Raw genomic sequence first — 25,729 nt, 5'->3', positions numbered from 1 at the left:
GTAACATCCTCAAAAACGGAAGTTCTTTTGCCCACTCTATGCAACCAATGAAACAACGATGAAGATGACGTACGTGGTATATTCCAACATCGCACACTTTCGTTCCAGATTGTGTTTATCCGCTGCTGACTCTTGCTCCATTTCTACATCTAGTGCAGTCTCCTCCCCTTGAAGATTACTTCTCTTTGAACGAGGACAGCGGACAACTCCTAGACATACAAATGGTTTTGATTATCAGCATGAGAAGCAAGACATCAACCTATTTTCAATCCACCCTGCTATGGCAAACTACTGCTCTCAAACAGTACTAATGCTTTTACTACGTCTCCAATAAAACATGCTACCTTCTTACAGAGGCTAATGGTGTTCCAGTTAATTTCCAGTACAAGGCACTAACTTGTCCAAAATTGTATTCAAGGCAGAAGTAATGGGAGGCTGGTACCCTTTGTAAGGAAAAAAATTCAGCAGTTGACCAACATTCTAGGCATGGATCACAGCCTTTCAGATACCCAAGCATGTCAATAATCCTCAAGAAACGATGAGGCAGGCTGCGACTGCTGAAACAGCGTGAACATTTTGCGTGTCTGACACCTTCATGCTGGAGATACATTTAGGATATAGCAGAAAAGTCACATGATGCCTTTATAGTAACAGAACTCAAAGGTAGGAAGAAAACCCAGTTTCTGGCTTGCTACTGCTCTTTGGCTGCCCATGCTACAAAGACAACAGGACAGGACTGGATCCCAGGCAGGTATCTGATCTAAAGGCTCAATACAAATTTAAATCCAGCACAGAGCAATTTTTCCCCTCAACGCTCAACATGGAAAATACTTCACTGGAACACAACAAAGCTTCCACAAACATGCAAGCTGGTGAAACAACATCATTTCCATATTTGGGGGGCTAAAAGTAATGGTCTGACTAGCTGCAAAAGCTGCAACAATCACAAACACACACTGCCATTTGACAAATGGAAGGAGGCTTTTGATCGTAACTGCTTCAGTGCCAAAGTAAGACAAAATTACAAACAGATCCTTTTACCTGGACGACTAAATTACAGAAATACGGAAGCGTTGTCTAGGATTTCAGGAGAAATATCTTACCTCCAATTTTTTCATTTTTTTTTTTTAATAACGTATACTTGTAGCTGTATATCCTATTTAAAAATGTAAAAGGACGAAACATAAAAATAAACTGCAAAAACCTGGGGCACATAAACCCCTTTAATTTCCATTTCTCATCTAACTCGGGTTATCTATTAGAAGGTTTAGCAACATCTTTCTAAGGAAATGGGATCTCTGTTTAAATTGGTAGAGAGCTATGGTGAAAATATACCAGTAACTATATCCAAAAAGGCTTTTTCACAACTGGATTAAAATCTAACAGGGCTATTACCAAGTTACATACCTCTAACAGGACAGCTGTGTTTTTCCCTTAACACTGCTCTGAAAATTTCAAGTGTATTGTTCTGTTTCTTGGATCTCAACTTCATAGAATTATACGACGAGAACTTCTAGCTTTTTTGATGCAGAAGCAGACCAGCCAAAAGAACAAAACATTGGAAGTGACAAACCAGAGCCTACCTCAAGTTTTAGGAAAGAAGGAGGAATTGTGCTATGAACAGAATAAACAGTAAAGGTGGTAAGAATGTACAATTATACCATACCCAATGGTGTATTAAGGCAGACACACTGCAAATCAAACCAGAAGTTTTCCACATCCTGCATGGTATTCAGAACATATAAGCGCCTCTCAAATGGGCGGCTACTTTGAGCCAGGTTATAGTGGGGGTCACAGACAGTGGTATCAACAATCACAGCATTTCTCTTCATATACACAAAGACCTGTCAAATACAGTAGGTTTCAGGCTGGTAGGTAAAACCAATGGAAATTCCCTAATCTACAGGACACAACATCATCTAGCTTAGGACCGTTCAGCATCTTACCAGACTTTGCTGTTTTGAGCCAGTACTCTGGCTGCAGACACACCCATCCCACCCTGTGGCACCGCATTCCCAAACGTCCCCTGCCAGTAATCCAGAAATTTTGTTTCTAGATTTGGAACAGTTTCTTTTCCCCGTTGAGCACAGGGTATTCCAAGTTTCCACAGAGAGTGACTGTTTCCTACAAGCTGTCATTCAGGATTTGAATAGATGAGTTTGGGGCCTAATTATCTTTCTTATCATCATAAAGTACATGCTGGGACTGCCTTCTCCTTTGCATGTGCTCTCTATTTACAAAAAGATGCGTACGAATGTCATTATTTTACTCTGATCAGTGACTTTATTCTGTGTCAGACACACAATGCCTAACACCTTGATGGAACAGAACGTGCCATGCTCAAGTGCTGCCTGTCTCGAATCTCCCAGTTCATCACTGTGTGCAACGTTGAGCATTATACATTTCAGTAGAGGCTTTCCAGATAAAGAGGCAAAAATTATCTGCACAACTTGCAATATGTCACTTGGATCTGAAACATCAGTATTTTACTTAACTACTACAAACCCCAAATATTGCATTTGTTTCACTGGACAAATAACGTGAAGAATAATGGCTAAATTTTTTTTAAATTACCTGGTCTTTGTCTTGAAACTTCTCTGTTGGGCCAAACTGTATCAGTCCCATATAACATAACCTTTGAAGGTTTTCTACCACTGAAAAGATATACCTCCTGCAGCAACAGTAGGAATATTACAATTAGCACTCATGAAAACAGTAACAATGGTACCAGAAAACATGCCATTTCCATGCAGCAGCCTGAAGGTTCAGGAAACCCTGCTTTTTTAAATACTGAGTTTTAAAATTTCTGAAGTGGTATTTTATTTGAATTTTCAGCCTATGGAAAATATATAATCTCCCAAAGCTCTGAATTTCCTTTCCTCCAATCGTAAACAGAGTATTTTAGCCAAATACTAACTAAAATTTTTTAGCAAAGAACAAAATTATCCAGAGATACCGTATGTAAAAATGAATCAAACAAGGTCAGAACACCAGCAGATCTGCAGACAAATTTGTGTTATGAAAAGAAGACATGAGTAAGAAAACATGACTGCTAAATATGGGCTGATAAACCTTCACGTGTGTACATGTAAGAACTGGGCAATGATCCTTGCTGTTAAGGTTGTTTAGAATTACTGCTCCAAGAAACTGCTTTCAGTTGCTTATAGCTTTGGCAGAATAAAAAGTGCAACATTTCCCATACTGTGTATCTACTTATATGGCAAGATTCTGGAAGTTTCAGGAAACTTTCGCAAGATCTAGTTTCTGAGAGAGAGTTTGTAAAAAAATTCAGCTTTTCCCACGTTTAACTCACTAAGATCCACACAGTTAAATGGGAATTGTATTTCAGCAGGAGTCTTCTCTGGGGCTCAGAAAGCTCCTTTGACAAACCTAGAAACACTGAAGCAAATCTGGCTGAGTTAGAAGCTTTAGTGAATGGGGGGGCCAAGAGACAACTTCGTTGTATGTCATACTGTTTTGCATAAAGACCTAGCAAGTAATAGGTTAGGAATTGCAAACCTGAGCTGACCACGAGGCCTGACAGCTGGCGTTGCCTACCACTATCCACTCGCCAACGGCATGTCTGCAAGTTTGCAAAACCTCGCGTAAGCCTCCAACCAACCATCCAAACCCTGCCGTCAGCAATGGCCTTCTGGGGGAACGAACGTGGGGCTGTAGACTTCATGTATCCAGATCGCTTTCCTTGTGTGTTGCTTTCCTTTTCTACACTGAGTCCAATCTCAAATTTTAAATCTCCTGGATGAGGAATGGCAAACAATAGCAGACATGCCACTGGAAGCATGAGAGGAAACTGAATGGTATGTATGAGAGGCAGGAACTGCGATGTGTGGCATCTTCGGAAAGATTTATGAAGGGCAGCAACATTTACAGTCTGTTATAAATTCTGCATTTAGCAGCAGTCAGGACTGTGTTTTATACAGAATAACATCCTGCTGATGAGTTATGAAGGACAGAACATCCCAGCTCTCAAACACTGCCTGACAGCATGCATGAATATTGTTTATTAGTTTCTTATTACCTTCTATTTGGGACAGAAGAACACAATTTGGCACACTATCCTTAGAAGACTGATGATCCTTGTCTTAAGTAACAAAGTTCTCTGACACAAACAGGAAATACCTGAGAAAACCACTGTTGTTTCCTCCTTAGAGCCATTTACTTTGACTCATCTGCTTACCTTTTGTAGAGAAGCTGCTGTCGGACTGACCTTGGAAGAAATCTGATCAGAATGTGCTTTTTTAATGGATCGTTTAAAAAATCTTCCAGACCATCCACCTAAAATTATTTTAGAAGTTAATCAAAATGTGAAATATAACTATCCTTTAAAAGATCAAGCTTTGCTACCAGAACTGTCTACTGAAATATTTTCTAAGCAAATGCTTTTGTAAAATGCTTAAAATTATTCCTGTTAATCAACGAGGCAGAAGATTCAGTGACATTATAAAAAGCTCTTTGCAGCAAGCTTAAGGATTTGCAGTATTACAGGGCTATACATTTTTTTCAGTGTGGCTGCAAAAGCAACTTTTCTGTAAAAGAAAGTATTACAAGCTGAAGTGTCTTATGATCTGCAATGGCTAGTTTTGTTAAACTAGACTAAGAGGGTATTTGTTACTGCTTATTGGTATAGTTGGTATTACCAGACTTTAAAGTAGAACAAATGTAAGACCAAAAAAGCACCGTACCTTGTAGCTGACTTGTACGATCTGAACAAAGAGTGAGAGAGGCAAGCAGAGAAGAATGTCACTAACAAGAGCCCATCCAAATCCAAACTCTCTGTGAACAGGGAGAGGAGGGACATAGCGCATCCATGACCCATCATCCACATACACTAGGAACAAGAAGACTGGCTTAGGTTCAGACAGGACAAACCCAGCTGTTGCACTAATAGTTCTACTGTGAGTGTTCAAGCAGAACACGTTTGGCAGTTCATAGTCTGGAAATCTGAAAATCTAAAATGACCTGAAAATTATGTAAGCCACTGATTTTCAATCTTTTTTGAAGTGGACTTTAACAGGTTTTTTTCAGTGTTGGTGAGGCCTCTTGAAAAGCCCATTTAAGCCTACTAACGATAGGTCTGCCCTTCTTTCTTACCTTACACAGACATTTCAGAGGATGCCTGAAAGCAAGCAAAATAATGAAGTCCCATGTTCTCAAGTATGAAGATGGCACTTACACTACCCTCATAGACTCTATTTTTCACCAAGATAATCTTGTCCAAGACTTAACTATCCTTACAGCGTATTAACAAAAAATAAAAATTCTGAATACCCAATCCAATTATTTCTTTTTCTATACCCAATAGCATGGAGAACATTTATCAACTACCTCTAACATCCATTTTCACTTCGGAAGACAGGCTTCCTGCGGCCCTTACTACAACTTCTGTTTGTAAAAGTAGAAGGTGGCAACATTTTCTAAGTTAGTCTAAGCAGTAATTATGTAACTATGGCTTCAGTGTAGGCCTATTCCTACTAAAATTAAATCTAAACCATTTCCCCAAATTTACTCAAGATTATTCTGAATTCAAATCCTGCTCTCCAAATTACTAGCATACTTTCCAGCCTTTTATTATCCACAATTTAAGCCTACTGTATTTCACTATCCAGAACGCTGCCCTGGTATAGCTCTTTCAATTTGAGATCAAGCCATTAATAATATCAGAGTATTTTTGCCAAGCATTTGTGTTCCCACCTTAAAGTGTTTTCATTGAAATCATATTGTCCAATAGTTCTGTCAATACTACACTGAACCATGTCAAAGGCTGTAGGAAAGTCAGGATGTGCCATTTCCTACCTGTTTGATTAGACAGCTCTACTTCAGTCTCCTGCACAGAGACTTCAGGATTCCCCACCGTTGTCAGAATTTCTACGGACCCATCTGGTTGCGCTTCAAGTACAGCGGCCTTCACATCCAGCCCTTCTTTGCTGCCTTTCCTCTCACCATCACCACCTCCTTTTTCCTGTGTTCCATTTAAAGGGTGCCCATAAACTAAGTACCAGAGGAACATGTGGACCATTCTTAAACGGGGCATTTTGGGAAGAAAGCCAAGAGAGCGCCCGAGTCCTGGAACTGGGAGGGAAGATTAAGTACCAAAGAGAAATAAAAAGAGGATTAGAAATAGGTAACTCTGCCAAACTGATGTGAAGAAAACTGGAAGGAAAGATGGTCAGTTGAAAGCAAATAGAAGTGACAAATATTAAGTTACACGTAGCAAAGAAGTAGTAGTGAATGCAAATACTCCGGTTTGCAACTGTAAAAAAAATAAGCAGCTAAGAAAACATTGGATAGTGAGTTTGCTTTAATGTAAACCAAATTTTTCTTCTATGAAAGAAAAAATATGATTGTATTTTAGGAGAGCCCAACATCAGAAAGTGATTATTCATAATAAACAGGAAAGTGAAAGATGACAGAAAAAACAAAGCTAGCTGTACCTGTAACAGGGTGATAGTTTTTTAGCTGTGTTATGCCCATTTTTTCATCAGTTTTTCTTGCCCTACTATTATCAGCTTTACATGAGCTTTCTGGCGTTTCTCCTGAATCAGGAACTGCCTCTTGGCCCAGGTTTTCTTCCTCAGCATGGTCCTGAGATGTTGGTGTCTGGGGAACTTTAATCCTGCATTAAAATCGCATAGCACTTTGGTAAAAATGAAGCAAGAGTTCAATTCCTCTTCTTTCCTGACTTCAGGAGATATTCAGCATCTTGCTTCATCTTTGTGCTTCCATTTCTCTGTTGCTAAAGAAGAGATTTTTCTTTTCTTTTGCTTACTTTATGTTTATTTCCTCCACATATTTCTGCATGCTCTAGATAAGCCAGGTTCCCCACAACCCATCCAAACCATCATTGCAACTTGCCTGTTTGCCGTGCTTGAATTGGAGATTCGGAAGCGCACCTGCTCAATGGCACTTTTTACAAGGGGATCATGAGGGCTCACTGAAGGATGCACAACAAACTCTACCTGTTCAGTGCAGCAGCAAACAAACAAAAGGTATTTATGGATATAACGGCTCTTAATCAGCTGCATAAATTATCAGAAATTAACACACAGTTAATTAACAGTAGCCACAATGGATGAATCCTATGAAGGTTTAATAATTCACTTTTGGATCAAAACTCCTGTTGCTAGTTTGTATGAAGCAAGAGGCCAGACCGTATGGTCTCTGTACCAATAAACAGTTAATGAGGGACTAACACTTAAACTTGTAAATATTAGACTGAAAGGGATGAACGAAAAGCTGTACCTCATGAGGCCAAACCAATATGTATTGTGGCAAAAAGTACACACACAATTCCCATTATATGTGCTCCACAGTAATTGTGCAGCAGTGATTTTCAATAGATTCTCTCCCTGCTTATGAACATTTCGCACTAGAGCTACAGTAACAAGTCTCAGCTTTACAACTGCAGACATTTTACTTCCATAAACCTCAATAACAGGGGATTTTTGTTTTTTAAAAAAAAAAAAAAGATCGTATTCCACAAATTCCAACTCAGAAGCTAACTTATGATTTCTCATTTACTCCTGGCTTTCAAAAGGGGATTAAATAGAATCATATTGCAGCCTGACAGTGCAGGTAGAGAACCATGAATTGCCTAACTGATAAGCAGCAGAACCTCTCAGAAAGAAGATTCAGAGACTTTGATCTCTAGACTATTCTTTGGTCTCACAATTACCTGCAGCACAATAATTGAAAGCATTAATCTGGTTTTTTACAGTAGCTTAGTTTGGGACATGTAGCTTCTGTGAAGCTCAGCTGTGGGTTCTGCTGCAGAAAGTGAAGTCATCCATATATTTCAGACCCAAAACATTTTGATAAATCAGAAAGTTACGAGAAGAGCTGCTTGAGCTGCTTCTGCTGCCACGGTTTGTGCAGTCACCTTTTTACTAATGCCATCTTGAATGACTGTAGTACGATAGAGTCTGAGGAGTCCTTCTTGTGCAAGCTTCTGTACTAGTCGTACGATGGACTTTTTGCAGCATTTAGTGGAGACACCTTCTTGCTTCTCTTGATCCATGACCATTTTCTGAAGCCTAAAAGATGCAAAAAATGCTTTGCATTTTAGGCAGTTGGGAGCATTGCTGTGCTTAAGCAGTTTGTTAGAAAATGTGGGGTGAATGGATATTTCCCTGCTTCCAACAATTCCTGCTCACTTTTCCCTTTTGCTGTAGATAACTGGTAACTGAGCTTTAAAGTTCAGCTGTATTTTCTTTGTAATAAAGCTTATCCTTTTTTCACGAGGACTGCTGTTCTGATGACAGCAACTTCTCAACGCCAGATTTCTCTGTATGTGGCTACAGTGCAATTATGAATCCAGCCTCCCTAAGGTCAGGAAAACCTACAGCTTTTTAAAGTGGTGATTAAACACATGCAGGTCATATTTCCACTTGTAAGCTCAGTTCAGCTTGAGGCAGAAAGAGTTTACTCTGTGGTGTTCGGAGCTCAGAAACTACACGTGTGTTCACAAACACATTCCATCACTTGAAGCCAGCTCACTTCTTCCCTTGCAGTGGTCTGCAGGAGCGCGCTCCCACCCTACTCTCCTAATGCCTGTTTTCATGACTCTTTCAATCCTGGAGAGTCAGTTCTGAAAGAGATATGGAAAAGTCCTCAGGGAATGAGGCAGTAAGTGACTGTACACATGGACTTCAACTTTTTCAAAAGACTACCACGTCCTGGAAACTAACCTAACTGGAGTGACCACACCAGCAAATCTCCTTGGCAGCGACTGGCGAGGGGCAGAACTTCATCGGTGCTGAGGGAACCTGTGAGCTACCTGCTGGCAGTAATGAAGGGGATAGCAAAGACTGGAAACATCTGAGCCTGCACTCAGGTGCAACTAGATGAACCGGTGATGAGGCTGGTGCCAGAAGACGAGGCTCTAATTATACAACACTGCCATTGACCTACATGGCAGAAGGTTTCAAAATTCTCAGGCCAGAGGAGAATAGGGCCATGACTTCTTACTAAATTCCTACATCAGGCAGCCCTGTGTGTATTGACATGCCAGGGTCTTAAGTATCGACACAGAAGATGGATGACGCAATCCTATTTGCAACAACAGGGTCCTGCCAATTTGGAAGCTGGGACTCCAGGAGAGCATGAGAATTTCCATTTCTCTTTGGAGGTGAATCTTAAAAGGCTGAAAGACGTTATAACATTCAGGGAAGTATCTTTAGTCCAGACAAGGCAAGTCAGGAGATGGCATATAACCGTACCACAAAAAACTGCAAAGAAAAGCAAACTTTCAGGAGCCTGTTAGAATCCTAGTGCCAGATGATGACTGACACGATGATACAAGTCTCTACAGTCCATGACAGAATCACACATGAACAATTTTTGAAACCACGTGGAAATAAAACTTGTGCAGATGAAAAAGTCCCCAAGCAGAAGTGCTCTATCTTACTATTGGGCCCCAAGCACTAGCACACTGTGAACAGAGAAAAATGTTCTCTGCTCTCTATTTATGGGACATATACTGTATAAAAATTCACTGGTGTAATTATCTGCAAAGAACTATTAATACTTCCAAACAGGTGATTAGTATTTCAGATTCAGTATAACTGCAAATCTGCACACCTACCGTGTGGCATCCTCTCTAACACTGTAACATATAGTGCCACGAAAAGCCAACGATGGAATAAGCACACAGATTGCTGCTGAAGTTGTGCTTTACTACCAAAATGCATCAGGCCCCCAGTACTCTGTTTTCAGAGGGACTCACGTGAACAAGCTTTCAATTAGCCGGAGGTTTCGAACAGCTTCCACAATGAGATTTCGGCGCTTAAGCAGCCTGTACGTTTCATGAGATCTCTCCACTGCTGTAGCTTTAGAACGCTTTTCCTTCTTCTGGCCACACATCTTCTAGTGCCCAGTACAGACAAAATAAAAATTTGACATTACATATTCAATGTCTTCAGCCTAACATTGGTTCCTTACCCAGTAGCATCTAAGGAATTCAGAGTTTTGATGTATTTATTTGTAATGAACTAGTCAGATGGGGATTATCTTTTATCTCCCCTTCACAGGCAGGGAACCAAGGCAGAAACTAACATTTCCATGCAGTTAGATGCAGAGATTTATGCACTTTCTCTGCCAATCCCACATTCTGAGCCTTGAGAGTTTTGGCCTAGAAAGCTGGTAACTGACTTAACATCGCGCTGAGTCCAAGCCAACACATCCTGTCTCAGAAAGGCTTCTTGTCCCAGGCTCAGTCCTGCAGCAGTGAGCCTACACAGCTTTCATGTCGAAACCCATTTGTTCCTCCTGGTTTAGAGCAGACAGACCAGATGATATGCAGCACTTGTGTGCACAGACAAACATTAAGTGATGACACGCATTAAGTCAACACAGGGAATTTGGAGAGCACCAGGAAACTAATCCAGAATTGTATTTTGGACATCTGCCTTCCTGTCTCTTGGAATAATTTCACTTATAACTACAATGCAGCCAAAAGATGAATGTACTTTGAAACTAAATTTAAAAACCCAAAACAATCCCATAAATTAATAAAAACCCTATAGCTTGAAGTCTTGCTGTAAAAGTACACAAAACTTAGCTCAGACAGATGTACCAACAAGAAAATATTAAGATGTGATCTTACCTTAGGGTCTTCAAGTCTGACCTCCTCCACCACAGCCACATCCCCATCTTCATCAGTCGAATGAGCGCAGGTGGAAAGACTGGACTCCTGCTTTAGAGTCTCCACAGTAGTACTCTCCCCTGAAACGTTGTCTGGGAGCTCACTGGGCTCTTCAACAATTTGAGGGGAAGGAAGCTTCTTCCCCTGAGACTTCATGGCTGTTGGCTTTGAGCCTGGTTTAAGAGCAAACAGCCTTGTAATTGTTCTGCTCTGAGTTTCCTGTAAATGTTCAGCTCCTCTCTCTCTAAAAGGCATTCCCCCCATCCACCCAGGTAACTGTACTTAAAAGCATTCTGCTACATTTTTCATATATTCTTCTACCCTGCTGGAAGCAGTGGTTTGATCATGAATGACTGCATTCAGCCTCCAAAAGTGACGTTAAAGAAAAAAAGTGAACTCCCTGCCATGAGGTAATTCTGTCCATACAGAGGCCTCTGCATGACTTAGAAGACCATGAAGGGCCAGATTAGCTTATCTGGAAACTGCTGTCTAAAGGAAGGAGAGTTTCTGTCACAAAGATTCTCAAGTTCTGCCAGAAACCTGACTTTTTCGACTCAAAGCAGAATGAGAACAGGGATTTAGTATTGCTCCAAAGATAATCTACATAAAAAAAAGAGATAGGTTCGCCTCCTTTCCCTTGGGGCTTATCAGAGAAGTTGTAAGAACATTCAAATAGTTAAAATAAGTAAGATTTAAAAATACCCTCTTTAAAATATGTCCCCAAAAGGCTGGTAGCTTTCACATTAAGACATTCCAAATAACTAAGGAAAATGATGAAGCAATTAGCTTCAGGAGATAAGACAGTGTTGTTACAGTATGCTTAGGTGAGTAAGGCTGTGGGTCAGGTCATCCCAAGCACATCGCTGCTTGAAAGTAGTTACCATCTTCCCTGGTCTCAGACAAGAAGTCAGTATTACTCTATGCATACTCGTCTCACTTGAAGGTTTGCATCAGTGCATGAACAAGTACATTTTGCACAATGGCTCAATACCAAACATTTCCAACTGAAAAAAACCCACTGCTAAAAGGGGAAGAATTTGTACATGTTACAATTAAATAAAAAAAAAAGTTAACCAGCGGATCTGTCAGCTCCTGGGCTATTTCCCACACCTAAGATGATATTTACATATCCAATGGAATGAAATGATGCATTTTAATGAGAGGCACAGCCCACCTTTTTGCTTAGTGAAGAAGAAATAAAATATTACAAGAAATACAAAGTGTGTTCAAATCCCTTCTGAAGTCTTCAAGGACTTGAAAAACTATCGCTCTACCAAGATGGTGCTCTCTGATGGGCACAGCCTGAGCTGTAAAGTATTTTGAAAAACAGAGTCCATGACAGATACCTTGTCAGTTCATCATAGAATATCCAGGGCAGATACAAAATTTACCCAAGGATGCTGTTTCTCTCAGCAGCTAAAGCCAACCTGACTGCCAGCTACCACGGCCTCCCCACTGGACTCACTTTTAGTCACACAGTCCTGCCTCCACTCTTGAAGCTTTGCAATTTGTCTGACCCTCTGCAGAATCATTTCAGCCCTTCAAGCTACCAGAAAAATAACTGACTATCGAAGGAGCACAGTGTGTGAGCCCATACCATCTGCCTGGGGAGGAGAAATGACACTGGGGTAAGGAGAAGCAGACTTTCCCAGTGATTGGTGGTGGTCAGAAACATTCTTTGGCACACACAAACACCAGAGCACACTTCAGATCTAAGAATCTCCAGGGATTACCACACCTACAGTATTCCAAAACACTTTTGATGGAAAGAGAACATCAAAAAAGCATTGAAATAATCAAATAAGTGTAAAAATAAATATATGCTCAAAAACTTTAATGGAAGCTAATAGCATATTATTTTTTTCTTTAATAAAAGGATCCATAAGAAAAATGCAAGGTTCTTTCCAAACTTCAACATCATGATCTACCTTTAGGTGGTGTTGACTGATGGGTATCATCTTGGAAACTCAACTTCAACAGAGAACCAGAATTGGCCTTCTGACCTTTTCCCCTCTTCTTGCCATCTTTCCCTTCTTCTTCATTGTCAGACTCTGAGACCAAAGTATCATCTTCTCCAGGAGACACATCTTCCACCGGTGGGGAATCTTCCGGCACTAGAGCCAAAGTAACTGTAGCTAACTGCTCACTTCTAGCCTTCTCTCTCTCAAACTGACGGTTTAAATCACTCTCCTCTGCAAAAATGTATGAAATATACTTTGTTGTCCTTTGCCGACCTTCATCCTCCATAAAACCCTAAGGAAACAGTTGGAATGTTGTTTTAGCACCTTACTTCTCCATTCTGGCAGGCTATTTTCCAGCATCAACAGCTCTCCCCTCATATCAAAAGATACGATGTTATTCTCCTTTTTTTTCTAAGTAACAAAAATGCTGACTAACCCTAACATATAGAAATCAAAAGAAATACCATGCTTGAAAAATAAATCAATCTGCATTACCTGCATACTAGAATGAAACGCCTACAGTACGTGGGATGTAGAAAAGTCTAAGGAAGAACAAACTATATGTATTCAGACTGGAAAGAATTTTTTTTTTTCCAGGAAAAAAATTTCTGTGAAATAACTGCAATGGGAATGTTACCAGAGTGAATCAAACTTAGGTGGATCTGCTGTTGCCCTGTCTACTACAAGAGGTGCTTTCAAATATCTAGAAACTCAAACACTTAGCCTATCAATAAGGGAAGATTTGATTTTCACAGTTGACTTAGGAAAAAGTATGTTTAGGTATTCCAACAATTTATATAGTTCATTTGGTTTTAATTCTACAGAACTTTTTACCAAGTGACAAGATCTTAGTCAAAAAACTCTCTATTGAGGGAAGATGGCAATTTTCCTGCCTTTTGTGAAAAGGGGCAGGTGGGTACAGGCAAGAAATGACAGCTGAATTCATCCATCATATTGAAAATAAAAAAATATTGAAACACCTGGAAATAAGGAGTTTAATCACCATAAACTCTACAAAAGCAACTGTTTTCTTCCAGAATTTACTGGTATTTTCAAAAGGCACATTGATTAATGATTTTAAACATACAGAGGGTCTCTGACAAGATCCTTCAGCAGAGGGTCTTGCAAAACATAAGTTGTCTCATAGTCAAAAATTAAGCAAAGTGGCTATTTTGAGTTGAGAGATATTTATGTTCATCCCCACAAAGTACCAGCACCCAGGTCACTTGGATTACCACAGCTTACAGTGAATGACTCAGGTAAGTTGTTGAGGCTGGGTGAAGCTGGTTTCTCTGCCCCATGACTTTCTGGAGGGCAGCCCTGCTGGTGCTGGAAACACTGTTCCTCTGGAAGGCTGTGAAGCAGCACCCGGCAGAATCCCAGCAGCTGGTGTGGGTCACCAGAACAGGTGCCCCACACAGACAGAAAATGTGAGGCCACGGGCATTTTTCCCCACAATCTTTATTACCTAAGCACCCAGTCACAAACCAACGTAACAGACTCGTACATCTGGGTCAGAAAACTATCAAATGTCAAGGCAGCTGAGCAGGAAACACCAAAGACAAAGCATGTTGGAAGAGCAGAGGTGTTACATCCTAACGACTAGGCCTAGTCCTCAGTTACAGTAGGTGAAATCTTAATAGTTTTTGAACACGTGTCTTCTATATCTTTTCCTCAATTGAAGTCACACTCTTTTCAATCTTACCAGGAATCTTCCACTGTCAATTCTCAAATCACTGCTGTTTCTGTTGTTTGAGGTTAACAATGTTATAACATATTAGTAACCACAATTGTATCTCAGTTTCAGTAAGTATCTAAATGACTTTATTTTAACCTTACCTTGACAACTTTGTACCTCTCCAGAAGACGACAAAGCATCCTTGCTTCTAGCTTCCCCACGTTCATAGCCAAGCGAATTTCTGCCTGAGAAATACCTTTGGTTCCCCTACTTTCAACTGTTTCAGAAAGGAAAATCAGAAAATACCTCAGGGAAGTAATCTGACCAAATTATATATACATATATTTGTACATACATTCATACTTGCTCTGAATAACTGTACAGGTCAGAATATAAAATTTAACATTCCCCATGGACAACTAAAGACATTTTCAGACATATACAGTCAAGCACTGTCATAAACCACAATTTTACATGAAGCAGTGGCCCAGCAGAATGAGGTTTGAAGGCGATAGCTTCAGATTAAAAGCAGGGGTGAATATTTCCCCGATAACTTTCCAGAGTTAGATATTAATTTCTCCATTATGAAAGGAAAAGAGATAGAAGAAGGAACACTGTTTCCTTCATCACCTTTTCTCATCCCACCACAACCTCCTGTTTCTACCATGCTGTTTTATTGGGGTGGTACTGAATAGTTGATAAGCTTCCAGGGAGGGCTAACAGTGGCAGCAACTATAGCTCCAGTCTAATCTGAACATAAAGCTCCTCTTTTCCATGAAAAATTGGCACTTTCCGATACATGAAAAGCAATCAGAACTTAAAAATCCACACTCCACAATATACACTTTTCTTTTATACATACAAGGAGTATGAAGGCAATGGGAAGAATCTTTAGCATGTCTTACTACATCACCTACTTAGCTCATAAGCCTGGGTGAGCATGTCTCTCTCGCAAACAATATCCACAGGCTGAACAGCTTTTGTTATGATCTCCTCTTCATCGTCATCATGATAATCTTCCATTTTCTTCCGAAATTCCTTTAGTAATTTAAGGCAACGGACCATGACATCAGTCCCTGTAAACACAAATGTTAGTAACAACTCTTAACAAAAATGGAGGGTGTGTGCACATGTTTAAATCATTTTATTTCTTTCAGCAGCATGAAGAGGTACTAGTGCAATGGGGGACAAATGACTAGAGACAACTGTTTATTTCTAGGAAAGGTTTGCAACAGCTTTTCCCTATATATGAATCTGTCAAAATACTGACGAGCTGAATTTTTGAGGTGCTCCAAACCTTCACATCTGTGTCAACGTTAGGACTGCCCAATGCAGTGCTTTATAAGCAGAATGGAAAACCCTGCAGTAACACGAGAAATTTCAGCAGCACAAATAAATCAATGAAAGGATTAGGTGCTGTTCCACAGTATTACATCTTCAGGACACTTACCTGACTGACTGAGTATAAAACCACTGCTTTTTCTTCTACAGACACAAAGATACAGAACTCGTACGATAATTTACCTGGTTGCAAAACTGTTCCTTAACACAGGATTGCCTTTCCTCAGCAAGTGATCAAAGTGGATACCAGCTGGTGGGCCCTATCAAAGTGCTGCCACAAGTTCCCAATATTTAAAAATCCCAGGACCTAGAAGAACTGTCAGTTTATCACACGTCCCAGCACCACCTTCTATATTTGTACACATGCATGTTGGAGGAAGCACACACCAAGCAACTAGCATCCTGAAGAGAAGGATCAAATGGAAGAGTCCTACCCCATCCAGTAAGCTCCTACAGCACAACTAAAATGTACAGTTATGTGGCACAGGTCCAACATCGCTTTGAGAAGAGGCTCTGCTCAGCCTTTGTCCGCCGATTCCACAACATGCAATACCAGTTCTACTATGGAAGCTATACGGGCAACCACATATGAGCAGCTGAGCTTCGAGACCTCTTGTCCGAAGTCCTCACCTACTGCCTGCACCTAGGGAATGGCTAGGTTTGTTAACACGTATGGTGCACTATAACTGCATGCAATGAAAACAAAGACACCAAGTGTAAGGTTGTTTTCTACAAGGACAGAACACGCTGGTGCCCACCAGCCACCAGAATCTCATACATGATTGAATTCCCCATCTTAACATGTTACTGTGCACTGGCTGAGCTGTAGTAACTCTCCACCTACTTTTCCATGAGATCCCAGAATGGCAGAGTGGGACAGATGACTTCAGGAGAGCTGTAGCACTCCTGCTCCCTGATATAAGGATGACCTATTATCATCAGTGTCATCTAGTCCTGCTGAACAATTTAAGAGACCAGTGGCAAACCAGAACTAGGTTACTGTACATCGCCAACTTATCAAGCTGCAGTGATACAGCAGCTACTGCAGAAGTAGCCAATTCATCCTGCAGCAGTGGGTGGGAACATCTACAGCCATCGCTACTCCTCTAGTACAGCCCTGCTGTGAAAATTGCCAGGTAAAAGCTTTGGTTGAAATCATTAGGGTTTCAGCTGATTAATTTTATCTTATTTCTATATATGATCCGTTACCGAAGCCTCGCTGACATGAAGTTAATCCACACTAACTTAACCCTGTGACTGAGCTCCAGGCTAGATGATTCCATTATTTTTCCTCAGTCTGAATCCCTTCCCTGCCAGTATCTAAGACACTGCTTAGGACAGTAATTATGTGCTGATATTCTGGCAGGGCTGCAGGCATTGTTATCACATCCTCTTTATTTCTGCAGCCCATTAATTTTCACTTGAAGCAGTATTTGAAAAAAAAACCAAAACACAACATCACCCCCCGCCCCCCCCCCCCCCAAAACAACCTACAACAACCCAAGCCAAAAAACAACCCAAGCCAATTCCTTTTACTTTAGCTCCTGCTGCCCAATAATGTGCTTCCCACAGCAGATGCTCTGGCTTCAACCTCAGTGTGTCCCACATATTTCTATCTGCTTTCCCGTATAACTCCAGAGATTAAACTATCTTGATCTCATGAAAATCAGCTATTATTAATTCATCCTAGTTTAATACCTAGTGGTTTTTAAGGCATTTTTGTGGATCTTCAGCTTTTACATCTGTAAGATGGTATTATCATTCAAGGGAAAGATTGATCAGGTGGCATTTTTCATGACAAACTACAGCAGCAAATGCAGCTGCCATTGTGCCAATCTCTGACAAAACACAAAACATCCACTGCCTTGTGATTGCCACCAAGTTTATAAATGGACTTGTATTTTCTTGTCTTTGAAGTAAATACTTTAGTTGGAAGTTAGATGGTTTTACTATTGATTATAAACTGTCTTTTAGGAATACTGTCTAGTCTTTTGTGTTTTATTTGCAAGCGTCTTCAGCTCATTAGAACATCTCTGAAACTGAAGTCAGAATGAGGAAGTACAAACAAACGTAACCCGGCACGATACCACTCAAAGACAGCGAAAGAGAGAATCTAGGTTTTTGTCAACGACAGTGCTAAATGGCGTGACTACAGGTCTCCCTGTCATACAAGCCACTGTATGTTGAGACACTTGCTCAAACTAGAAATACATTAACTATGTAAAATGCGTATTTTGTAAAAAATTGATGAGCATTTTCCCCATATATTTTATTGTATTCTGGTCTATTCTAGAATATATTTTGAGGATCTCCACTGCCTTCTTGAAACTGCGAACTTAAATGAATTCCCCCATGTAAAAATTGCCCTGATACTCTTACAGGAAGGAGGTGGACCTGCATATTTCATGACAGATGGACTTGTTCAATAGCTCCCTTATTTATTCAGCACAATGTGGGAGATTTCTCTCTGAGCCGTGCTACTTGCTGTACCTACTTTTTGGCCGTTGCTTCTCTTTGTTCATAACACAACTTCCCTGCAGAGATATTTCCTTCCCCCAGACTTAAAAGCTTTGAAGGAATTTGTTGTCTATCAAGAGCCTTAATCCAACTCCATGTAACTGGCATTCACTTTCATCATCTCAGAGTTCTCGTGTTTTTATTGACTCTCACTTCTTTACCATCACTCCCAATCACAAAGGCTACGTAATTTGCAATGTTTAGTTCTTATCAGATTTGATTTTTTATTTTTCCACAAGCAGTTCACTACATCTCTGAAAAACATACTGTTCATCTTTTAGAACTATTTTCTTTTTAACCCTTGCAAATCTGCCTCTTGGGATGTTCTGTGATTAAAGATTTGGTTTCGATTTCCTCAAGCAATCACATTCATTCCATTGGTGACACCATCCTTCCTCATACTTTCACTTAATAGTTCTTACAGTTTTTTCCCCACGCAGATTTTTATCTGCTCCTTTTTCTGAGAGCAGCTGCTCTCTTTTCTTGCCTTTCTTCATGCAGTTCTGCTCTTCTTTGTCTTTCCACTACACGTTTGGAAGTTGTCACCAGTTCTTGCAAACCTATTAAATTTGAATTCAAGGCTGGTTATGCATTAAACTATCCCTCAGTAGACTATGGCTTTTCTGAATAGTAGTTGTTGGCTATCTTGCTTACTTCAAGAACTCCAAGGTAATGCTGTAGAACCTTACTTTCATAATTTGATATGAAACTTCCCAGAGAAACCTTGCATTCTCGTGACTTTCAGCAAAAGTCATCATTTCAGCAAAAGCCATAATGGTCTTTTTTGTTTTGGATAACTTCTTATATATCTTGGTCACATTTAATGACTTGTCATTCAACTTCAACCCAAAAGGTCAGCAGACTGTTCACTGTCCCTACTCTCTGTATGGGCTGAAGCAGTTTTGTTAGGAGTCACAAGCCACTGAAAAAGCTTACATCGATATACAACAAACTTGCCTGCATCCATTTCTTAAAAACCTGGAACAAATGCTTAATTAAAGTGGGCTGCAGTGTTCTAGCTTTATTAACTCATTTCTCCCCATAATTACATAGACAGATTCTCACTTACACCTCTTTAAATTTAAGATTTGAAGCTTATAGATAGAATGGCATCCATGTCATTACACAAAAAGAAAGCAAAAATATGGTTCCAGTTACCTTTCTTTGTCTTGTAGGGTCCTCCGTTGGGGTGTATATCTTGTAGTGGGATGGATATCACCTTGGCCAGGCCAGCATTCATCATGTATTGATACAGACGTTTGAAAGTTCTCTCGCAAAGACCCTAATGCAAAGAGAAATGGCAAAAGTCATTGTAGCCCCAAAGTCTCAGCTGTAGGTGACGAGTATCAAAGACATTCATACTGCCTGTTCTTAAAACACAGTATTGTAGGGCAAGATATTAAAGAAGGATCTTAAAAGCCTGCTAGTGCAGACACCAGGCAGAGCGTGAGATGCTTCTGGAGTGTGTTCTATCCCTCCAACTCTACTGTTCAAACAAGCAGCATTGTGCAAGCAAGAATTGCACGATGATATCCATGGACAAAACTTTTCTGGAACTGTGGATCAAACAGAACTCCTTCCTTATGATGAACAGCCATGGTAACTTGATCTGGTGGGGTTTTAAGATCCCTTTTTTGATATCCTAACCCAAAAGTTTGAGCAACTTTAAAAACCAGACAGTATGAATGATTGTCTTTGATACAAATCATCTAGATTCTACATCAGTGAGAATTTGAAAGAGTAAGGCATCTCACCAATTCTTCCCTCAAGTTTCCTAATGTTTCCATCTGGTTTGAACGAGCACTTAGCATACTTGAGAGCTTCTCCATCAGAATATCATATTTGCTCCTCCTAACCAAGAAAAGAAAATTATTTTACATGTAAGCATGCATGTAACTTTATAAACACGAGCTGTACCTTTACAAAACGTCAGTCACTACAGAAAGCATGCTGCAGTGTTCTCAGATCGTTTTAGGAATTGTAGTTTTCTTTTCCTTCTGTGAACAGCATGAGAGCATTTGTCACGAAGGAGAGACCCCAACAGGGAATAGTGAGTAAGCCCAGGCTGTTACTTCATTGGCAATCCACAGAAGCACAAGTTCTAATCATAAACAAGATAGCAAAAGAAAAGAATCTATCAGAAACGTGTTTGAAGTGAGAACACTCAAAATTAACAGAATTATTAGTGCTACAATAAGAAGCATTAGGCTTAGGTAGGCATTTGCCAGGCACTAGAACACCCTATTGTTTACAGGTCCAAGACAAGTAAGTTTTAAACTGTCCAGCATTTGGAAGAGGAGTTAATAAAGAAATTGAGAAGAGTCAATACCAGGAAACTTTGATGGTTCTGTGACAACAAAGCAAACTTTGATCATAGTAAAAACTCACAGTCTACCCAGGAGATCTTTAAACCATCCGAGAGGCACGTACCTATCAACATGAAAGCGAGTCAGAAGTAGAAGAATTGAGTGTTGCTGTGCTCCACTTGGCAGCCTTATAACATGGGACTGCATTGTTATGAGACCATTTCTGTCCAATACCCTTCGGTGATAATGAATTTTTCCAGCATCCACTCTAAAGAAAAGATGGCAAGGTATCTATAGGCATAGGAACTTCTGCAAATAAATTTAATTACCCAGTATCCCAAATCACTTTACGTGTCTTAGTGACATCTGTTACGTTAATTTGCAAAGTAACAATCTCAAAATTAGGAAGTGCTAAAATTAAGATAACCTGTGAAACTGATTTTGATAGTTAATCCAATAGAAAAATATCTCTGATTATAACCTACAGTCTCTATGCACAACCACAGTGTTACAACATGGCTTGATGAGACAGCTGAACCGATGTTGTATCCCTGTACCCTCTTTCTAAATCCTGGCTAAGCTCCTGCCCCCCTTGTAATAGCTCTGGTATTCATCTCACTCCTTGGTGAGCCGACGCAGGCAACTGAATTGATGGAAACATATCCACAAAAGATTTCTCCTCTGTCCCCACCAGCTCAGCTACCTAAAAGAGCTTCCTAAGTGGCAAAACCCAATGTGAGTGTGGTTGGCAAGCCACACACGCTTCACCTCCTAAAGGCAATGCTAATATTCCCCAGCACTGCGATGCAGAACCAGAAGTTCCTGAAGAGGCTGTGTAATGCTCCTCCACCAACAAACCACATGGTCTAGTTTGGGAGCTGGTAACTCAGGCTCCCATTCGGGTCACAGAGAGGAAGATGTCACACAGGGCAAATCTGGGGACAAAAGGCAGGCATCCAAGAATCTCTTCAGAACTCGGGCAGGGTAAGATGCTTTCTCAGCAGTTTACAAAAAGAAATGAAAGTCATTGTTCCATCCCAAATTTGGAAAAAAAAAAAAAAAAAGTGATCTAGAGGAAGCAGGAAATTCTGCGAATTAGAAACTTGTGTATTGACCCAACAGACAACATCTGATTCCACGAGAAAATATCAGGAAGTACAATGAACTCAAGGAAGAGACCAGTACACTTCTAGCCATGCAGGCTCCGAGAACCAAGTGCTCCTGGTAGTAAGCATGACGCTACCAACACAGACACGAGTTTAAATCAATACACAGGAATTCTGAAGTGGACAGATCTTTATAAGTAACCAGTGGAAATGTACTAGCTTTGATTTAATTCATACAGCAAGATGCAAACTTACTTGAAAGCCCCACTGTGAAGGTCTCTCTGAAGCTCCCCTTGCCACCTAGCACGACCTAAACGCTCCAATATACAGTAGGAGAAGTCAGGGAGTTTCAAGTCAGGGTCCCCCTCCCAGCCTATTAAAGCTCTGTAACGCTGGTCTTGGGAAGCAACGATGACTAGCTTCTCTCCCCATCTAAGAAACAGAAAGGAAAGTAATAAATTATTATTAGTTCCCCCAAAGAGAGATGAATCACTTTTCCCCCCACAAACACCATTCTTGATACAACCCGCACAAAATGTGTGAGGACCAAACACTAAAACTTATGTTAAAAAATCTTTTAATGCTAGATATAAGGCTTTCACTCACTTTTCAACAGCTTCTGTGTAAGTATAACAAGGCTGCAAATCCTTCCTCCTTATTTGATCAGTGATATCTACTCTCTCTTTAAAATACTGGCAGGAACCTTGTATGCCATCTTTATTATCCAAAATCATGTGGACAGGATAAATATCATCTGAAGAAACTGAATCTCTTTTCGTTTCCAGTATTCCTGTTTCAAGGTCTATTTCTTCATACCTGAAATAAAAGCAGAGAGCCAACATTTAGCCAGCCAAGGAGAATGTGGAACTGAAACAGAAGATTGTCACAAACAATGCTGACACCTCTACAGAATTTCTGGGGAAAATGAAACTTTTTTGAAACCTCAGAACTGGAAAACCACAAAGAGCAGAGCTGCACTCCTTGAGTACAGCCAAACATTACCCGTACGCAGATGTGCGTGAGGCAGGAGGCAGCAAGTACATGATCTGATCGTCAAAAAGTCAAGGATATTGAAGGGGTGGGAATAAAGAAATGCACATAAATACTAGTCTGCAGAAAAGGAAAACAACGGGTACATCCACCCTGATGAACTGGCACAGGCAGATTCTGCTTGTACCGAAGTGGTAAACGGTCACTAGAAGGGAAACCCAGCCGGGACTCCCCTGCGAGTCTCCTAAACCACACCGCGCCCGGCCTGCCGCCACCCAGCCGCCCGAATGGGCTTTCAGCAGAACCCGGGCGGCTCCACAGAAGGCGCCGAGCCAGCGGGGCGGCTGGAGAACCAGGCCCCAGCCATCCCCCGCGCAGGAGCCGGCCCTCCCCGCGCCGCCACGGGGCGCCCCGCCCGCCGGGAAGGGGAAAGCGCCGTGGCTGCGAGAGGGGCGGCGCGGCTCGGCTCGGCTCGGCCCGGCCCGGCCCGGCCCGGCGGGGCGGGGGCGCTGCCCTCACCGGTCGTGCAGGCGGAGCGGCGGGCGCGCCCGCGGCAGCAGGTAGAAGCTGACGTCGGGCCGGGCGCTGAGAGCGGCCCAGAGCAGCTGCTGCGTGGCGGGCTCCAGCGGCAGCGGGAACGGCGGCGTGCGGGCGCCCAGGCGGTGCCACAGCGCGCCGGGCGTGATGCCGTCCAGCCCCTCCAGGGCCACCTCGTCCAGCAGCGCCCAGAGCGCCTCCATCCCCGCCGCCGCCGCCGCTTCCGGCCGCGGGCCCGCGCGCCGGAAGTGAGGTCGCCGCCGCGCCGGTTACCAAGGAAACGCACAAACAGGGCAGCGGCGGCGCGGCCTGGCCCGGCCTTTCCTCGCCGCGGTGCCCGCCGAGCCGGTGCCGGGTCTCCGTCCGGCGGCGGCGGCTCTGCGCGGGTTTTCTCCCGAGGCCAGCCCCTGCCGGCGCCGCAGCGGCAAAGCGCAGGGGGCCGGGCCCGCGGCCCCACTCCGCCGCCCGGGACGGCTGTCTGGTCAGCCCGGCGCTGCGCTCCTCAGCGGGGCGCGGGAAGGGGCGGTGGTTTAGCAGAGGGACTCTGCAGTTGGCGAGAGACAAAGTCTGGGCTTTCTTTTTTTTTTGGTACAGAACTGCATTAAACGTTTGGGGGGCAAGTTTCAACTTCTGAGTGTGTAAGAAGGCACCCTACCACAACTGCAGCAGCAGCCCTGGGGTACGTGGTGGGGATTGCTGGAGAAGTTCGTATTTCCTGAAGGGCAAGCAAGGTAAAATCTTTAATAATTAAACATTATAACTGTAGACAGCCTCTGCAGTGAATGAGCTGTAGAATTAACTGGCCTCGTGAGCAGCAGCAATTCAGGAAACTTGTCCTACAGTTGGGCTTTGGGCACGGCCCATTCAGCTTTGCCTTGGAGCTGAGGTACTTGTCAGTTCTTGGATTACAAACTCATTATACTGTGTGCCTTCCATTTTTAGTATTTTTAGGCTCTTCAGCAGATTGTGAAGGGTTCTGAAAAATAAGTGAAACAAGTGACGTTTCCTCTGTTCTTCAGGAACTCTGTTTACTACACTGCCAGTTCTATGCTTTGTTGAAGGAGGAACTTTTTTTCAGTTTATAGCATTCTATAAATGCAGTCTATTGAGAGTGAAAACCCAATAGTACTCTATAATCGATAAAACTCTATAATAGATAATTTCTATACTTAAATGTGACAATTGTATTCTCATTTCAGCTCTATGTTAAGGACATGGTCACTGACTTTGATGAAAAACATGACGAATACTTAATAGCCCTTCAGCAGAGAAACCGGTGAGATACACAATTGTTACCACCAGCAAGTATGTAATATGTGTTGTGTACTATCTAGTACAGCATCTAATATCAGCGGTTGTGAATATTAGTTTAAAAACTTGGTTGTTAAACTTGTGATGCAAAGTCTGACTCGCTGTGTCTCAAAACATTCAGGTGATTCTCTTTCCTTTGTTTGCTAAGTACATCAAAGTTCTTATTTCTGGAGGAGATCACAATATTTCTTCAGCATACCTTAAAAGAGAGATAAAATTATTAGTAAAATAGTTATAGTTTCTGTGGCTTACAGGGAAGGTTTTTGTTTACAGGCAAGAAGTTCTCAATTCAGAAGTAACAGGTAGCTCATGCTGTGTGAGGATGTTGTTCTAAGTTTTGTGGTCAGAAATACAGATTGCATACAAAAGCTCCTAAAGTTAAATGTGCAAAGTCAGGTTTTGCTAAGGTGGGAGATGAGGACATCTAGTTGCTTTTGCAAGCTTCAGTATCTTTCAGACAAGTTTAAAACCTTTCTTTTAATCTTTGTCCGTATGAACATTTCTGTCATTGTACCCTAGACAGACCAATTTCGTAGGGTCTACAGAACTTTCTTGCTGGATTCCCTCCTTTACCACAAGCTGTAAGATTTTTACTCAAATTCTGTAACAAACTGAATGATTTGTTGAGAAGACCCAAAAAACCTACAAAAGGCACGGTTATGTTAGAAGAAATGCCACAATTATGTTAAAAGAGGAGCTAGTTTTTGTGAACGTGAGTTTCTTTTGTATATAGTCTCCTAAAGCAGTTTTAGAAAAGGCTAAAACCAGATTATTTAATGACTGAAACAACTTGCATCCTTATTATCAGAGCTCTAATTCTTAGAGCAACTGTAATTCTCCTGCAACTGTACCCTGCAGGAGAGGCACGCTGGCTGCATTTGTGGATTGGACATCACTGGCAGTTTTGGCTAGCAGGGGGTGCAGAGTAGCCTGTGTGGGAGCAGGTCAGGTAACGGCCCTGGGCCAGTCACACCCTGTTCCTGCTAGATCCCAAACTAACAGGAACAGCCCGTCGTATGCCAAAGCATCGCCAGTCAGAGCCGCCTGGGGTGGGTTTAAGAGAGTGGTGGCTGCAGGGGGTGGGTGCTCCTGTGGAGCCTGGAGGACTGCCGGGCACATGGCTGGGGACACCCTTGGAAAAAGGTGACTCGTGTCAGAAGCCCTGTGGGACTTTGGCCTGTGGATTGGCCTGCCCTGGACTCGGGGGAAACCAGGAAGCAGCGTGCAGGGGCAGGTGCCAATTGTCACCCACGTGACCCCAACCTCCTGGCCTACGTGTCACCTCACCGAAGGAACGAGGATGGACAGATTGTAATGCATGG

General features: G+C 41.8%; 2 protein-coding genes across 7 annotated transcripts in view; one reads left to right on the top strand and one right to left on the bottom strand.

Moving 5' to 3' along the window:
* The window catches only part of GTF3C1 (general transcription factor IIIC subunit 1), a 43,807-nt gene extending 20,508 nt beyond the window's left edge, over positions 1-23,299 (bottom strand). For 2 of the 3 annotated variants that reach the window (XM_086473361.1, XM_086473362.1), the window contains exons 1-20: positions 23,079-23,299; positions 22,176-22,385; positions 21,825-22,001; positions 20,588-20,731; positions 19,912-20,008; positions 19,316-19,439; positions 15,217-15,375; positions 14,461-14,576; positions 12,589-12,913; positions 10,622-10,833; positions 9,743-9,882; positions 7,898-8,051; positions 6,874-6,977; positions 6,453-6,634; positions 5,815-6,090; positions 4,704-4,849; positions 4,199-4,296; positions 2,575-2,671; positions 1,667-1,844; positions 74-209 (exon numbers count right to left, since the gene is read on the bottom strand). In XM_086473361.1, the coding sequence (XP_086329487.1) occupies positions 74-209; positions 1,667-1,844; positions 2,575-2,671; positions 4,199-4,296; positions 4,704-4,849; positions 5,815-6,090; positions 6,453-6,634; positions 6,874-6,977; positions 7,898-8,051; positions 9,743-9,882; positions 10,622-10,833; positions 12,589-12,913; positions 14,461-14,576; positions 15,217-15,375; positions 19,316-19,439; positions 19,912-20,008; positions 20,588-20,731; positions 21,825-22,001; positions 22,176-22,385; positions 23,079-23,299 (3,296 nt within the window). Of the gene's footprint in view, positions 1-73; positions 210-1,666; positions 1,845-2,574; positions 2,672-4,198; positions 4,297-4,703; positions 4,850-5,814; positions 6,091-6,452; positions 6,638-6,873; positions 6,978-7,897; positions 8,052-9,742; positions 9,883-10,621; positions 10,834-12,588; positions 12,914-14,460; positions 14,577-15,216; positions 15,376-19,315; positions 19,440-19,911; positions 20,009-20,587; positions 20,732-21,824; positions 22,002-22,175; positions 22,386-23,078 lie in introns of all 3 variants that reach the window. The other variant, XM_086473363.1, reaches the window with a different exon arrangement.
* A 1,011-nt stretch (positions 23,300-24,310) lies between these two features.
* KATNIP (katanin interacting protein) overlaps positions 24,311-25,729 on the top strand; it is a 58,506-nt gene continuing 57,087 nt past the window's right edge. For all 4 annotated transcript variants that reach the window (XM_086473115.1, XM_086473114.1, XM_086473113.1 and 1 more), the window contains exon 1: positions 24,311-24,372. In XM_086473115.1, coding sequence (XP_086329241.1) covers positions 24,311-24,372 — 62 coding nt within the window. The remainder of the gene's footprint in view (positions 24,373-25,729) is intronic.

This window comes from Leptosomus discolor, chromosome 14 (genome assembly GCF_034619465.1).
Source record: "Leptosomus discolor isolate bLepDis1 chromosome 14, bLepDis1.hap2, whole genome shotgun sequence".
Lineage (NCBI taxonomy): Eukaryota > Metazoa > Chordata > Aves > Leptosomiformes > Leptosomidae > Leptosomus > Leptosomus discolor.
This window is presented reverse-complemented; position numbering and strand designations above follow the sequence as displayed.